Source organism: Rousettus aegyptiacus, unplaced genomic scaffold (assembly GCF_014176215.1).
Source record: "Rousettus aegyptiacus isolate mRouAeg1 unplaced genomic scaffold, mRouAeg1.p scaffold_m13_p_11, whole genome shotgun sequence".
Taxonomy (NCBI): domain Eukaryota; kingdom Metazoa; phylum Chordata; class Mammalia; order Chiroptera; family Pteropodidae; genus Rousettus; species Rousettus aegyptiacus.
The window spans coordinates 45,335,901-45,353,953 of NW_023416286.1; the positions used below are offsets into that span (position 1 = coordinate 45,335,901).

At 41.4% G+C, this 18,053-nt stretch overlaps 1 protein-coding gene across 4 annotated transcripts in view; it reads right to left on the minus strand.

Annotated features, from left to right (window-relative positions):
• Positions 1-3,534: 3,534 nt before the first annotated feature.
• Positions 3,535-18,053, minus strand: part of SLC20A2 (solute carrier family 20 member 2) — an 86,572-nt gene continuing 72,053 nt past the window's right edge. For all 4 annotated transcript variants that reach the window (XM_016127409.2, XM_016127410.2, XM_016127411.2 and 1 more), the window contains 4 exons: positions 16,939-17,530; positions 11,180-11,365; positions 9,960-10,044; positions 3,535-5,024 (listed from right to left, as the gene is read on the minus strand). In XM_016127409.2, coding sequence (XP_015982895.2) covers positions 4,860-5,024; positions 9,960-10,044; positions 11,180-11,365; positions 16,939-17,530 — 1,028 coding nt within the window. In that variant the 3' untranslated portion in view covers positions 3,535-4,859. The remainder of the gene's footprint in view (positions 5,025-9,959; positions 10,045-11,179; positions 11,366-16,938; positions 17,531-18,053) is intronic.

Genomic DNA, 18,053 nt, shown 5'->3' on the forward strand with positions numbered 1-18,053 from the left:
CAAACCTTGAGGTTGTGGTTTGGGGAATATGTGCTTCTACATGTCTTCCTGGTGATTCTCATATACCTATTCTGCCCTGTCTTTGAACACCACCACTGTTGTCTGCCTAGGTAGCCACCTCCTAAAGCTCATTACTCCCAAAGCTTATCTCCATCTAAAAAGTCTCTCCTGACCTGTGAATCTTTACTGCCAACTGTCTGTCAGACGACTTCTTGGATATGCCGCAGGCATCTAAGACTCCCCATTTCCCAACCTAAACCAATGCTCTTACTGTCTACTTTGCACCTGGAGTCTTGGCCAAATGTCCGCTCCTTCTGTGAAAGCTTCCCTGATAATCTCGACAGCCACTTAACGCCCCCTCTCCCCAGGGTTCCTCCTACTTTGTGTAAACATCCTTATGGTGGCAGCAATCACAGTATAGCAATTTAGTTTACTCATCTCCCTCTTGCCTATGAATTCCTAGAGGCCTATCTTTTTGTCTTCCTACCTCCAGTGGCCAGTCCAGCACTTGGCACATGGTAGGCACCCAATGGAAGTTTGCTGATTGAATGACAATGGGTCAGGTAGGTGGGTCTGTTAGGCTTTGGAGTCATGAGGGTTTCTGTATATGGACTGAGGTTCTGCTTCAGCAAGTACTCATTTCTCCTTTTTCTTCTGTCCTCCACTTAAATGTTCTCTGGGGTCATCAGAGAAGCACAGATAATCTTTGGCATTTCTAGCAACCCTCTGAATTAACATTTTGTGAGGTGATTTCACTGCTCCAATTTTAAAAGTTTCTGGGAAGATGGTCATAATTGCAATTACACTTGACCCCACTGGGTGCCGCTGTTGTTGCTGCCAAGGGAAGGTGATAGCCGGGCTGTGGGTTCCCTGCTGCTCTTGAAGTCAGTCTATCTCCTTTTTGACCTCCTCCTTCCCTTCCTCAACACCTACATATTCATAGTTTGGAATCTCTACGTTCAGTGTTTGGTTTAAGTTCTAAATGTCAAGCTTTGGAGAAAGGCAAGAAAATTCTCCATTCTACTCTGGCCCCAATCCCTTTTGTTCTGTTCAGGGGTTTGTTCTTAGCCAGTGGAGACGGAGAACAGTTGACCACTCTTGTTGAGTCTGAAATTTCTTACTTTAAAATCAGATTTATCATATTTCCTTTATAAAACCAGACAGAATAAACCTCACCCTTTCTTTCTAGGCTTCCTTCTCAAGTTCTTAATCACCTATCAATATTCCTTTTCTGAATCCTCCTCCTAGGCCCACAGCACAATCCTCCTTTTTCTAGAGACTACAATTGTGGACACAGTCTGACAGCCACTGAACAGGAAGAGACTGAGGTAAGGTCGGAACTGGGGCCTACTCTGTCATCACTTGGCTGCCTAAACTTTATCTCATTCTGTGTCCTAGTTCCCCAGTGCCTGGCCAGCTCCAGATGTTTCAAAGACCATTGTTTCATAAAGGATGATAATGGGATGATAGAGTATAGGTGACATTTTCCTTTTCTCAGAATATGCTTCAGGGTTGTTTCATTGTCTTTTCAATAGTAAAGGATGATGTGCTACGAAAACATTTGAGGGTGACGATCCAAGAACAGGGCTATATGTTTCACTAACCACGTCTTTTTTTTTTTTGCCCACCAAATTCTGTTTTTCTTCATCATCTAATTTAATGCTCTCCTTTAAGCAGTCCTCCTGAGGGGAATCACCCATCAAAAGTGAGGTGAATAAACCCTTCATCCACAAGGGAAGGAAACCTACCTGTTTATGGAGCACTATTCTGGGCCAGGCCTGGAGTGGTCCCTTTCACTACACTGTTCCCCAGAATTCCTTATGGCCCCATGTGATGGTCTCACTATCCCTATGCAAGGAAATCGGAGCTAATTGGGTTAAGAAAGTTGCTGAAATCTGAGCCCAGTTGCCCGGGACTCCAGGAATCACTCCCTCAGGAGCACTTCCAGGCAGGTGAGTAGAGAGAGACAACCTCATGCAGAGGACTCAACAATAACAGCCGCTTAATCTTCTTAAATTATCCTTTTTCCTGCCTCACTGATGCCATAGATCTCTACATGATGGGACGGTTTTTAATTTTTATTCCACAGGGCAGCATTTGGTATCTTGCTCTCTGGCATATGTCGTCAGTTTGGCTCAGATAAACTCTTGAAATTTCAAAAATAATTTTTTAAAATTCTACAGCTTATTTTGAGATGGGAGGACTGATTTTAAAAATTATCTTGCTGAAAATGAATAAATGTTTATATATTTGCTCAAAGATCAGTCCTTCTGGAAAGGTAGAAATGGAAGTAAAAGAACACTGTCTCTGGAGCTCAAGCACCTTCTGACAGCCTGTGCTCCACTCCATGCAGACTTTGCCACTGCGATCACAGCCCAGACACAGGGCAGGCAGCAGTCTCCAGGGTGCTGCTCTGGGCCCCAGACAGATGCCAGAGATGCAGGCGTTACCCTTATCCAGGAATATTTTGCATTTTTAGGGGAAGAGGCCAATTCACTCAAGAGGAGAGTCTCAGGTGGCCTGGACAGGGAAGCCCTTTACCAACATCCCTTCCCTGTCTGAGGTGACCCATCCTCTGCCTGAGTTCACCTACCTGCCCATATGGGCACTGGAAGGTGGGAGCCACCTCTGTAGAATAACTGAGAGGCTAGGAAGGGGTGCAGTGGGCAAAGCTGCCCTCTGCACATTGCCGGTGCCATGCTGGGTTCTTAGTCATTTGAAAGCTCACTGTGGGTCTGACCTTTGTTCCACTTTGCTTCCTGGGCCTCTGCCTCTGCCACCCTGGCTTCTTGGGGCTATGCTGGGGCTGAGACGGCAGCTCTTCTCCCAGGTCACGGCTTGCAAAAACTGGCACTGTGTTGTGCCTGTTATTTTTCTTAGAAATAAATTTAGGAGGAAATTGAACAACTTCTTTAATCTATGGTTTGATCAAAAGTAAGGAAACAAAAGGCCTAAAATGCCATTTTAAACATTGGAAAGGGCAAGTTTGTTTGTTGAGAGGAAGTTTTTATACCTGGCCAGTTTTCTTCAACTCTGTTATCTTCCTGGCTCCAGGAGGACCTGGAGCTTGTGACTCCTGCTGCAGGGGCTGAAGGAGTTTCCATCTGAAGCTCCAAGTAGGTGTGTTTTTGTTTTGTTGTTTTTGGCTGCTTAAGCCATGAAGAAAGGATGTGCATTTTCCTGTTAGGTCCTTAGGCCTGAAATCTGGCCAATTTCAGAGTGAAGTGGGAAAGGCTGGGCACAGAAGTGTGATTCTCCTTTTAACAAAATTCCCAACCAGGGACAAACCCTTTCATCGGATAGTTCATTATCTGATGAAGGATAAATGTATATGTATATTGGCAGTGAGGACTTTTAGATGCTGGAGCTGTGTGGGTCATTCTTTCCTTTTCCCGCTCATGTGTATCTTCTGCACAAATACATAATGGTAGTAAATTAAAGGAAAAAAGTATTTGAAAATAGAAGTAACCAAATTATATAGCTTTTATATTTGTGTAAATAACAAAATACATTCAGAAAAAGACTTCAGAGGCAAACTTTTCAGGGGCATTTTTTTAATTATAAATTTAATATGGTAGATTAATGAAAAATCACAATGAAGTACCAAGAAAATGTCTGTCAATATAAAAATTTTAGCAGCATTTCCATAGTTTCAGGCTCTAACATTAGTCAGACTTCTTCCCTCCCGCTATCCAAGAATCCGATGGGACTACATCAGGTAGAGCATCATGACGTTCCGCTTAGTAAAGGCCTCAAGGAAATCCTCAAATCCAGTGTACTCTCTGATATTTCAACCTCCCCCTCCCGAATTTCTAGAATGTCAAAGCACTCGCCTCAATGTTTGGGACAAGAATTCCTTTCTTCCAGCTGCAGGGGAGAATAGGGGTGAAAATTTTAAACTGGACTTGATATGTAGCACTTGATCACGTGTCCTTAGCGTCTATACAGTCTCTACAATGATGACAATGAAGGGCCACTGTGGGGTTGACCAGTATCTGACACGTGGCAGCAGTGGTGGGGGCGGGGGGAGAGGAGCCCAAAGTGGGACGTGCACATGACGGGCAGTTGGGTGGGGCCTTACCGCGCACGCTGCTCAGACAGGTAGGTCCGAGCATGGCGGTCTGGCTACATTCCGGGTTAATGGTGGGATTATGAGGAGGGGAGACAGACGATATGAAAATATAATACTGGCAAACTATTCCCCTGCTTCTTTGGTACTTTCCAAAATTCTCTGATCAAAAAAGTATAAGGGAAGCACACCATTAAAAAATTACAGTTTTAAATATTTACAGAAGCAATTATATTACAGTATATGAACAAATTCTTCAGTGAAAGCACTTGTGAACTCTGACACACGTATACCTCCCCACATTTGTATCATCCATCCTACATCTCACTTATCTTACAGTATATTTTAAATGGGAAAAAATATCATTTTCCAATCTACATGTTTCTTTTAAAAAGTTCTTAAAATCTGCCACTGAAATCATTATGTACAAAGATTTGTTGAAATTTGAATTCTAGACAATCATCCCCACTCCCGTTTTGAATATGTTTGAAATGACACTACCTATTCTATGTATACAATAGATATTTATTTAATATATAAGTAACTGCACCACGTTATATCACCACGATACCAGTTTAATGCACATTATTATGTACAGTAGTTAAGTTAGCTGTGGAGGATGACTCCCTACCGCCTAGGTGAACAGTGTGGTTTGGAACCACTGACGGGGCATGGAGAAGCTGGCGCCCGGGCACGGGCGGGACGGGCGTATGAATGCGAAGTGGGGCAGACGCCTCCCACACATCCCCACACCAGAACGCTCCTCGTTTACTGGTTGGAAGATGACAGATCACACATATGGAAGGATCCCATACATGAGGAGAGCCATGACAGCAGCACTGAACAATCCAGCCACAGGGACAGTCACAAACCAGGCCACAAAGATGTTCCGGAAGAGGCGCCAGTCCACGGCCTTCCGGGAGCGGATCCAGCCCACAGCCACCACGGAGCCCACCTGCAGGTGCACAAACATTTTAAAGTAAAAAGAGGCCCACAAATTGAAAGGTGAGACACAAAATCTACATTCACCCGGTGTAAACTGACTAATCTCAAATATACTGCATTATGAAATGATCAATTCTTTGCCGTAAATTTGCTAAAAGGTTTTAAAATGTTTAGATTAGATTTCAGGTATAATTGTTTTACGATTATCCTATTTGGTATATAGATCCGATGCACTTCGCACCTAAATTCTGCTCTACTCGAGTGGAACTTTGCCAATTAAATGTTTTCTAATCTCTTTGCACTATGAATGCCCCTGCTTTAAATATTAGCCATATAGGATATTGCCTACTACTGTATGTGAACCTACTTTAATTACATAATGGAATGGCAATAATGTATCCTTCTCTTAGAATATCAGCATCATAAAATGTTGGAGCTGGAGAAGACCTCTGAGAATACGAGCCCTTCCGGCTCATTTTACAGAGAATGAAACAGAGCCCTGGAGGGCTCAGGGGCAACTAAATCGCGGCAGAATCAAGGCTAGAACTCAGGCCTCTTGACTTCAAACTGGTTTTCTCCATCATCTCAAACTGCCTTGCAGGGCTTGTACTTTAGCTAATTAAAGAATAATAATAACAAAATGGGGAATATATGTTACTGGATCTAAAATATCTATCGTCCCTCACAAATGACAGAGATACCTGAAAATCAGAATATTAACACTGATTCATATATTTTTCTAAACAGCCTCAGTTCATTTTATGGTTTGTTGAAAGTTTAAAAAGGAAAAAAGACACTTTAAATATCCTACAAATCCTAAGGAAGTTCAGTGCCTGTAACTTCTCACGCCTCATGCAGACTCTGGGGAAGCACAGTTCAACAGGGTGTCCTTGGCCACCTGTGGCTCTTGAAGATCTCCGTAACATGGGCTCTGTCTCTACTGACCCTCAAATACTTCAGAATCAGCAGTGGCCAGTGAGGTTCAAATAGCAACCAGGGTGTAACCACAGAAAAAATAAAATCCAACACTTTAAATCGTTTAAAGAAGCAAAGGGGAATACCAAAAACGGCAGCATATTTAAAGGCAGTTAATCTGATATTTTGTCAACTCGAGCCATCAAATCTACAAACACTTGTTTCTGAGACTGAATTCTTCCTGTTACTGTCTCCCCAGAGCGGGTCCCCTGCAGTGCGCTCTCAGTTGTGCTGGGCTGTTTAACAGAGAGCGCGTCGTTTCGATGTTATCCATGCCCTCTTCCTTTCTTAGAGCACCTTTCTCAAAAGCATAAGGGTACTATTATAGCAAGTTTATGTAATAGGAGTGATGGACAATTACCCAGAACCCAACTACTGTCATATTTACATATCCCTTTCTAATATTTTTTGTAAATATACACTTTTTCCTTTTTTTTTTTTTTTTTTGATTAATGTTATAAGCATCTTCCCATAGTGCTCACAGCCTTTATGATTATCATGTAGAATGATACACCCTTTAGGGGGTGTACTTTATGTAACCATTTCCAATTTGCTTCCAATTTTTTCCTATTAGAAGTAGTTTCATTATTAACATATTCACTCATACAGCTTATATGTAGGCTTTAAAAATAATATTCCCTTAAATAGATTATCAGTTAAAGGAGGCCCTTAAAAACACCTTGAAATAATCTGAAATTTAGAGAAAAGTTACACCCTTTATCCAAATTTATCAATTTTTAACATTTTGCCACAATGTATAAAGAAATATTTTAATACTATTAAAACATCTTGCTCCTCATCAACCTCCCCCTCCCCTTCTGCTAAAGATTTAACAACCCAATCTTTATTGCAATGACTGCATTGCAACGGTGATTTACCAACTCCTTCCTAAGCATCAGAGGGAATGTGACTTTTTGCTTTTTCGGGGAGAAGAATCATTTTTCTCAACTTTTTCCCACCTTAATGGAGGTGGTTCTAAGCAAAAAACCTGACAAGTAGATAGAGAGAAAGCAGAGAGCTAGAAAAATCAAGCACAGAGTATAAATTATTCTTAAAAAGCTGAAAGGATTGTTATGATTTTATGTGGATGACAACACCCTCTGGAATTGTCCAGATTCACAGCTTTGCTCACATGGGGCCTCATTCTTAACGCCATCCCAATTCTCTCATAGTTCATCCCACATTTGCCATTTGGGACGGCTGTATGCAGAAGAAGCATGTGGTATAAGAGAATAAGTGTTATAGGGTGAGCTCTTCTTAGCGCATTCCTATTATCTGAACTTTGATGAACATTACCTGCTCTCTTTGTCCACTGCAAGTTCTTAATAGACAGGACTCTGTCCTGTAACTATTGCAGTGACTAGCACTGGTCTTTGTCCAGAAGTCCATGATCAGTGAGTGATACTGGAAAAACTGACTAGACTCCAAGCTGAGTTCTGTCTCAAGTCTACTTGATAGATGACACTGTGTTCCCATGTTAAGGAGACTTGTTTAAGTGCCAACAAACTATCCTGACACTAATCAACAGCTCCAAGGAAACAAAACCTATCATATAATTTGTATAGATATTTTAGGGTAATGATAACACATACTTATGTCCATTAAGGTCCTGTACAAATTGGATATAAATCTCTTAGTAGCATCTCCTTATTATAGTATAAATGTAAACATTGGGAAACAAGACATTTAAAGATAAGAACACAAGAGTGTAGTTCTTTTTTATAGGCATTTTATACTTTTAATCTATTTCTATAAGTTGTATTATCAAGTTTAGTGTTATTACCCAATTAGTATTCTCAGTTATAACACTTAATATGTTAGTATAGGTTAGAATGCTAATGTAGTTTGTTAAGTAACAATAACAACCAAACTTTTGATTTTCCAGAGATCTCTTTCAACTGGTATGAAAGAGTCTGCCTTTACTAGGCTTGCTTATGTGTATGTCATTAAAAGACAGTGTAACATTTATTTTAAAGCAGCCCCAAAGCCTATTTACACCTACAGAAACATTCAAAACCTACTTCTTTGGGAAGGAACATGCATTTCCTCCAGGCTCCCGCACATCATGGTGAATTGAAGTTGAAGGGGAGAGTAAAGAGGGAGATGATCTTTTCATTCCATATAATTTTGTAGTGTTTGAAATACTTCAGTGAACATGTGCTTCTTTACATGTGTAATTTTTAAATAACCTAAACTAGAAAAATAGCAACAAATGAATGGCAGGAGTGCACCGCACTTTCTCTGCTGTCCGGCTTTGCACTTGGGAGGCGCATGGGCAGACACAGGGCTCGGACCACACCGCCCACATGGCACCTCAGTGTGGCCACTCACTAGTGGTGTGACCTTGGGCAAGTTACTTAACCCTCCTATACTCCAGTCTCCACACTGGTAAAACTGGAGTAATATCAGCACTCACCTCAATAAGTTCTTGGGAGACTGAACAAGAAAACAGTCACAGCGCATTTACAGGGGTGCCAGCATCTGCCCCATGACTTCTGAGGCTGGTCACCACGGCTGTGATTCCTGTGACTACAATCAGGAGGTGCAGGTCTGAATCCTGGTCCTTTCACAGGATACATGTTACAATTGTAGGAAAGTAACCCAACTCTGGAAGTTGTGGTTTTCTCATCTCTAAACTGGGAACCCCGGCACCCATTTCATAGGGTTGCTGGGAGCTTAAATGACGTGTGGTGCATGCATAAAGCACTAACACACAGTGCCTGGAAGTCTGTATGTATTCAGTAAGTGGAATTAATTCTTACAATAAAAATTTTTGGAAACTGAAGTTTTTCTAGATTCTACAGCAAAAGAAGAAACAAGAAAACAAAAAAACTCCTTTCTAATGAGGCTGATTCTCCACGCTGTGGAACTCCACTCTATCAGCTGGCCCCCTGAAAAGTCTTCCATTAAGTGCTGTCTGGCCTTGATATCTGGAGCACCAAGCCATTCTTATCCAGTGATATTTGTTCATAAAACACATTCATTACAGTTTTTAAATTGTGTGCAAATGCAGAGGGCCATCTCTAACTTGTTTGCTCTGGTGCCTAGAATGGTACCTTACATACAGCAGGTACAAATGAGTTTTTATTGAATGACACGAACAAATGAACCTAGGAAAAATCTGGAGGCACCTTTTGCTTTGTTGAAGTTAGTGAATATTTTTGTCTATAGGAGACACATTGAAGATATTTTGGAATTCTCTCCAGAGACTGGGCAGACCTGGGTTATCAGACTTGAGTTCTAGTTCTGGGTCCACCGTGAGTGACCTCAGATAACTCCCTGAAGCTCACAGAGCCTGTCTCCTCTTTATTAATCTTTAAGGTTCCTTACAGCTCCAACATTCCACCACTACAAGGAATTCCCTCTGGCACATTCCTGAGTTTCAGAGCACTTGACAGTGAGCAGTATTAGACATTCACCCTCACTTGGAATTTACTCTAAGGCAATACAGTAACTTTGACCATCAGATAAGGAAAAAGAACCGAAACAACTGTGTCTTACAATTCCATTGAGATGATTTCTGCTTATTTCTAGTTCCACTGTCAACTCCCAGTCCCCTGCAATGGGTCGGACCTGAGTGGCATGCCCCCATTTGAGCCTACGAATATGGTTTAGTGCACACATGACTTCAATGCAAAGTTCACTGTGGAAACAATGAAAGAGAAACAGGACAAATGGAAAGTGTGACGCACACATCGAAGGAGATAAAGATCTTGCCAGGCATGCGCTGAAAAAGCAGTCCTTATGACAGCGGGCATCACACCGCTGAGCAGGAAAGGTCAAGAGGGACAGTCTGAAGAAAGCGAACGCCCACATCCAACAATGCTCCAGCAGACCCGGCAAACCTTGAGATGATTTTTTTTCACAAACAACCATATACAAAGCTCTAGTAGCTCTTCTCAGATTCACTTGGTGACTCTGGACTGATCCTAGCAGCCCTATGAAAGGACAGCGCTGGCAGGGGCCCTACCTTGCAGTGTGTGGTGCTGACAGGAAGTCCGATGTTGGAGGCGATCACCACTGTGAAAGCTGAGGCCAGTTCAATGGTGAAGCCGCTGTGGGAGGGAGCACAAGAGACACATCATAGGGGCCCTTTGTACTGGCCTCACTGACGCCCCAGGGGTGCCAAAGTCTCACCAGAACATTCTTTGAATCGACTGTTGACTGTTGACTGGGCCAGATGGCATTAATAGAACAAGAAACTGCTGTATAATGGCAACAATTCACACTAAGGCCTTGCATTACACTGTTAGTAGCCCTAAGTAGCCTTGTTTTCCTGATATGTTTTCAAAAAGCACACACTGTAGTAACTGGGTCAGAAATTCCTGCTGTGTAAAAAAAAAAAAAATGGTAACTTAGTTATTTCTTAAGTGGTATAGGAAAAACTATACTCTCATTTTAAAAACGTGTACTTATTACAAAAAAGGGATTTTTTCAGATTGCTAATTTTTCTTCAAATCAACTTAATAAAAGAATTATTAAAATTAATTTTGAGAGAGAAACGATTTCTTACAACAATTTCTTCTAAAGTTCTCTTGCAAGTTCGTTATTTAACCCCTAGTCTAGCTAAAGGATACACAGTAGAAGGACCACACAGAAACCCCTGTGGGAGAGTCTCCGGACCCCACCTTGGATGGCAGAGGCACCCTCCAACCTGGCTGACACACAAAGTAACTAACTTCCAAAGGGTGGCAGGTGAAGAGCTGCTTCCACCCAGCAGGTGAAGCTAGTGTGGCAGAGAACTCTGGGCACAGGCAGGCCCCAGGCCATGGGTGCGGCGGGCAGCCTCTCCCTCCCCACTGGCTGGCCTCACCGGCCTCACCCTCACCGAGGCTCCCGCTGGGTAAGACCACCAGTGGGAGTGTGCGGGGGCTGCAGGGAGAGTTCCTTTCTCTCTTCCCTCCTGCTCTGCTTCAGCCTCTCCTCCTGCCTTCCCGCCCCTCTCATTTTCTCTCTCTTATCTCAGTGCCACTGTGGATGGGGCGAAAGAGTGCATGAGGGGGGGTGATGATGGCTGGCCAGCAAAGGTGGGGTCTGCTTGCTCTCTGCCCTTATTGTGACCCCAGCTGCAGAGTAGCTGTGCCAACGGGGTCAGGGCATAACTGCAGCATGAGAGGACTTTCAGACATATCCACTGTGCAGGCCTCAGAGGACCAGCCCTGTCAGCCCAGCCTGCACCCTCTGGCTTACCTGGACGGTGTGATGGGAGTGAGGTCTTTCCCCATGGTCTGGATCACTCTTCTCCCCCAAACCCAAAGCCCCATACAGATGCCAACTCCTCCATAAAACAGCAGCCAGACGGGAGTAGCTGCTTCTTGTAGGACTGCACCTTGTTCATAAATCAGCCACAAAGCTACCAGGGGACCAATGGCATTACTGGGGAAATAAAAAAGTACATGAATTATACAAACATTGTATGTACAAACAGCACCCACACACAACGCGCAGTGACTTCTCAGTTTTGAGAACAGCCCATCTTACTGTACTTGTGGCTTGCTTATATAATCTATTGATGATAAAAAATGGTTTATTAATTTTTTTTTTGCTGTGGTAAAAAAAAGGACAAATTTACCATTTTAGCTATTTTTAAGTGTACAGTCAGAAGTGTTAAGTATATTCACTTTGTTGTGAAACAGTTATTCAAACTTTATCATCCAGCAAATCTGAAACTCTTTAGCCCTTAAACAGTAACCTCCCTGCCCCCAGCGCCTAGTAACCACCATCTGACTTGCTGATTCTGTGAATCTGACTACTCTAGGCACTTCATATAAATGGAATCATACAGTATTTGTCTTTTGAGACTGGCTTATTTAATGTAGCATAAATATCCTCGAGATCCATCCATGTTGTAGTATGGGTCAGAATTTCCTTCCCTCTTAAGGCTGAATATTCCACTATATGCATATATCACATTTTCTATATCCATTCATCCATTTCTTGGCTATCAAATAATGATGCAATAAACATGGCTGTACAACACAAATATCTTCTTTGAGACCCTGCTTTCAATTTTGGGGTAAATAACCAGAGTGGGATTGCTGGGTCATAAGGTAGTTCTATTTTTAACCTTTTGAGGAAACTCCAGACTGTTTTTCATAGTGGCTGTGCCATGTAACATTCCACTAACAGTGCACAGGAGCTCCAATTTCTCCACATCCTCATCGACACTTACCTTCTGTTCTTTTTAACGCAGCCATCTAAATAGACATGTGATTTCTTAATTTTTTAGAAGTACTGAAAAATCACAAGAAGTGGACACGAAAACCAATTTCTTCTCTTTCTTATCGATTTCTTTCCACTTTTTCACTGCCAGCGCCACTACTGATATTAGCTACCAGTTTTGGGGCAGCCATGTTAGGCCCACACTGTTGGGGTGACCAACCCAACGTTGCTAATCACTAGTTCTCACGCCTAACCTGCAAACGAGGTACCATTTTACTGGGAATGAAATCAGTGCCGAAAGCAATGTCACTAGGAGGAGGCAGGATTGGGACACAAGCAGAGGACTCGCTCAGGGGCTCACATTCTTTCCCTTAAACCTATCATCACTCAGGCCCTTGGCAGCCACACATGGACTATTTTGGGGGGGATGCCACAGCTGTTTTTTTTTTTCTTTCAAATTTTTATTTAAGACTTTGGTCCTTTAGAGCAATTTAATGTTTACGGCAAAACTGAGGGGAAGGTGCAGATTTCCCATACAACCTCTGCCCCGCCCCCCACCACCCCATGCATTTCCTCTCTCATTATCAACATCCCCAAGATGGGAAGAACTGACATCTTGACAATACTGAGTCTTCCTTTCCTTGAACATGGAAACTCTCTCCATTTATTCAGTTCTTTGATTTCATTAATCAGTTATGTAGTTCTCAAAATATCGATCTTACATGTTTCGTTAGATTTATACCTAAGTATTTCATTTTTAGAAGTGCTAATATAAACAGTATTTTGTTTTAAATTTCAAAGTCCACCTGTTTAATGATTAACTTCTGTGTATTAACTTTATATCCTGCAATCTTGCTATAAGTGCGTATTCGTTCCAGGAGTTTTTTTTTTAATTGATTTTTTCAGATTTTCCACATAGACGATCATGTCATCTACAAAGACAGTTTTATTTCTTCCTTCTCAATCAGTATAATTTTATTTCCTTTTCTTATCCTATTGCATTAGCTAGAACTTCAGTGTTGAAAAGGAGTGGTGGAAGGGAGCATCCTTGCCTTGCTCCTGATTTTTGAGGGAAAGTTTTGAGTTTCTTACCATTAAGTATGATGGTAGCTGCAGGCTTTTTGTAGACAATCTTTATTAAGCTGAAGAAGCGTCCCTTTATTCCTAGTTTACTCGGAGTTGTTTGTTATTGTTGTTGTTTTAAATCATGACTAGGTGGTAGATTCTGATAAATGCTTTTTTTTTTTTTTGTACCTATTGATATGATCATTTGATTTTCCTTTTTTAGCCTATTGATATGATGGATTTCATTAATTGATTTCTGCTGAACTAGCCTTGCATACCTATGATAAATCCCACTTGGTCATGGTATATAATTCTTTGAATACATTGTGGGATTCAATTTGCTAATATTTTGTCAAGGATTTTTACCTCTACATTCATGAGAGGTACTGGTCTCTAGTTTTCTCTTCCTGTAATATCTTTGTCTGGTTTTAGTAATAGAGTAATGCTGGCCTTACAGGATGATTATGGAAGTATATCCTCTGCTTCTATCCTCTGAAAGAGATTGTAAAGAATTGGTATAATTTCTTCCTTAAATGTTGGTATGATTCACCCATGAACCCATATGGGCCTTGTGCTGTTTTGGAAGGTTATTATTGTTTAATTTCTTTAACAAAGTATAAGCCTATTCAGATATTCTATTTCTTCTTGTGTGAGTTTTTGAAAATTGGTCCAATTCATTTACGTTATCAAATTTGTGGGGACATCATTGCTCATAGTACTGCTTTATGCTTTACCCTTTTTTAATGTCCATAGGACCTACAGTGATGTCTCTTCCTTCATTCCTTATAATTCGTAATTTCTGTCTTCTCTTTTTCCTTATTTAGCCGGGCTAGAAGCTTATCAACTTTACTGATCTTTTTCAAGAATGAGCTTTTTGTTTCATCAGTTTTCTCTATTGATTTCCTGATTTCAATTTCATTGATTTCTGTTCTATTTCCTTGTATTTGTTTACTTCTGCTCACTTTGGATTTAATTTGCTCTTCCTTTTCTAGTTTCCTAGGGTGAATATTTATTGATTTTTTTTTTGTTCTTTACTAATACATGTGTTCAATGCTATACATGTCCCTCTAAGTACTTTTTTCACTGTATCCCCAAATACTGATATGTTTTCATTCAGTTTAAAATATTTAAAAGTTTCTCTTGACATTTCTTTTTTGGTCCAGGGGTTATTTAGAAGTGTGTTGTATAATCTCCACGTATTTGGGGATTTTCTAGTACTCTTTCTGTTATTAATTTCTAGTGTAATTTCATTGTGGTCTGAGAGCAGCCATTGTATTGGTTCTGTTCTTTTAAATGTGTTAAGATGTGTTTCACGGTTCAGAATGTGGCCTGCTCTGCTGAACGTTCCACGTGCGCTGAGAAGAGTAGAAACTCTTCTACTGTTAGAGAAGTCCATAGTTGTAAATGATATCCAGCTGTTTTGTTCGATTGTTTCCTTCTTGATTTTCTGACTGCTAGATCTGTCCACTTTTGCTCTGTCTGAAATTAACAGAACTACTCCTACTTTCTTTTGATTAGTGTTAGCATGGTATATTTTCCTCCTTCCATTTACTTTTAACCTGTATATATCTTTATATTTAAAGTGAGTTTCTAACAGACAACATATAGTTTGGTCTTGTTTTTTGATCTAGTTTGACAATCTCTGTCCTTTAACTGGTGCATTTAAACTGCTAACATTCAAAGTGACGACTGATATATCTATCATATTCGTTACTCTTTTCTATTTGGTGCCCTTGTTCCTTGTTCCAATTCTGTCTTCTACTTTTTATTTTTACTTTTTGTTGTTTTAATTGAGCATTTATATGATTCCATTTTCTCTCTTTTCTAAGCATATTGGTTATACTTCTTTTTTTTTTTTTTTTAACTGTTTCTACCACTGGGTCTCCCTAGAGTCTTCATTCAACTCTCAGAGTTATTTCCACTGAGCCTCCAGGAATTCATCATTACAGTTCAGGTTTTCCTACAGTGCACTGCAGTTTCCTCTTGTGAGCCTCTCTTCTACGTCTCTATATTAGACTGTCTCTCCAGTCTTGGGGGCAGTCGTTTGGCCCATGTTCTCCTCATTCTTATTGATCCACAAAGAGCTGTTGATTTTTCATTTGGTTCAGGTTTTCTCGTTTTTAGGATGTAGTGACAACTTCCAAACTCCTTACATAAAGAACCACACATAGGCTTTTAACGGCTTCTATAGTTCCGGTCTACACTCTGTGTAGACGAAATGTGGGTTGAGAGTCACAAAGAACTGGCTCTCAGGCCTAATTCTCTCTAACTGTGATATCCTGGGCAAGAAATGTCACAGGAGCTTCTGGTTCCCTATCTTTGATGGATACCATGTATGACCTTAAAGGTTTGTTTTGAAGATTAGAATAAGTTACAAATGGTTCAGCACCGAGGCCTGATACAAACTTAATAACCTTTTGTTGAATAAACAGAAGCACCCACCCCTCCTCTCATTGTCACATTTTTATTTCTAGAACCTTGCTTTTATCAGACCACATCCCTACTCAGAAGCCTCAAAACCAGTCCTAAAACTGCGAGCAACTGCTCTAAACTCTGGTCATCTGCACGGTTATTGCCTAAACTCTTCCTTTGGCCTTGAAATACTATTTGGGGGTGGTCTGTTACTTTTCCATCTGTATGTATTTCTTATCTCCCTAACTGGAATTTCAACTCCTAAAAAACAGGGACCCAGTTCATAACACTTTGCAAATACCGGGCCTTCAATAAAGGATTCTTGATAAAGAGGAAGTGGAAGTGCGGTGGGTCTGGGGAGGGAGGGCAGGCAAAACCTACGGTAAGACAGAACATGGCGCCTTAAATAAAATAACGTGGCAACACCTATATAACACTGAGCAGAACAAAAGATATCCAGGCCTCTTATCTGGTGGGGAGGTTTCTTTTAAAGAGAACAGGAATGCACATGGGTAGACAGTGTACGGAAACCCAGAGCTGTAAAAGAGAGTCATATAACTGGGCAATAAAAAATGCAATAGCATGTTTTCCTGATTTGGGCAAAAACATTAGCTCTACGTGATAATTATAATACTAATAATAGTGAAAATGTATAGGTACTGCTTATGGGAGGAGCATTGTCCTAAACACCTTATATAGAGCATCTCACTTAATCCTTATGGAAACCTCATAAGGTTAGTCTTAGCCCCAGTTTACAGATTGGGACACCGAGGTTTTGGTAAAGTCAAGTGACATCACTTACCAACTATCCAGCCAGTAAGAAGAGAATAGAGACTCTCTACATATTCCTACATATTTCCTGCATATTCCAGGCCTCTGCGATCTGTGACCTTCCAGTCCACACTCTCCCTCTGTGGCCTCCGTGCTATACCTAGAATGCACCAGGCACACTCCTGCCTCAGGCCTTTGCATCTGCTGTTCCCTCTTCTGGAAATGCTCTTCCCACAGATGCTTACATGCCTGACTCCCTTCACCCCTTCAGATCTCGCTCAGTGAGCCCTCACCTGAGTGGCCTAGTCAACACAGTAATGCCCCAGATGCTCCCGTCACCCTTTCCACCGTATTTTAACCTTTGACATTTATCACTCTCTAGCCTATTACACGTACTACTTTATTTGTTTGTTTACTGTCTGTGCCTCACCCTCACCTTTACTGGCAGGGATTTTTGTCCATGTTGTTCGCTGCTGTATCCCAGCTCCCAGGCACATGGCAGACCTTCAATCCATACTTGAATGAAGGAATGCACTTACCTCACGTCATTGCCACCATGAGCAAAGGATCCGAAACAGGCGGTAAGGACTTGCAGAAAATGGAACAGCAGGTGGACCTCAGCTGTGTCTTTCTCCTCCTTTTCTTCTTCTGCAGGGTCAACTCGAGGCTGGTCAGGATCTGTCAGCTCAGATGCCAGCTTCATTTCCACACCGCCCTCCTCTGCCTCTATCTCAGCTTCTGCGACTGCGTTGCAGTAGCTTGAGTAGCTGTCATAGCGTAGTCTCTTTTTAGAATAGGCTACCGTGTCACCCACCAGCTTTTCGCTATCCTCTGGTGCAGATGACAAGTCAGCAGCTTTAAAAGTCGAGTGGACTGGCATTCCACAAATGGCTGCTGTGTAGCAAGTGTAACTGTTATTTCGACGCAGCAACCTGTAGTTGTTTTCCTGGGCAGGCTTCTCCTCAGGACCCCTGTCTGTGTGAATTTTATGCAGCAAGTCTTTGTAGAGCCCCGAATCTTTGTGCACAGTGTGATACACGTGACCATCACTCCTCGTGTGGCCATCAAAGCCAAACGTGCCATTGGAGATGGGCGACTTTATGGAGCCATGAGTCATGGAAAGTGCCCGTCCTGAAAGGGTTAAAAAAAAAGGTCTTATTTTCTAGACTTTTAATTATAAATCATGTCTGGAAGAAAAAATGCTCCCCACTGTTTCGAGATGGTAATCTCTGGAAGGTTGGATTATGGGTGATTTAAAATTTTTTCCATAGGCCTTATTTTCTAAATTGACTATAAAGGACATATAATATGGTTAAAATAAAAAGGAAACTTGGAAACATACTACAAAAGGCTAAAACTAATACTATGTTATTTTAAAAGTAATGTTATTTGAGTTATCCTAAAACGTGTCTTCCAGAAATGACTACAACATTCTTTCCTATTTCTAGTAACCAATAAAGGGGGAATCTTTATAAGGAACTTGTTTTAGAAAACCTTCATACACAAGGGGCAAAACCCGGCTGACTGTGAAACAGATTTTCTAGGTGCTCCTTAAAAGGCCAGTCATGACTGTTCAAATGCAGTATCTGTCAGATCATTGGGGCAAAATTAATTTGCTTTCTTTGGGCCAAATCTGAGGCTGCATCTGTTGAGA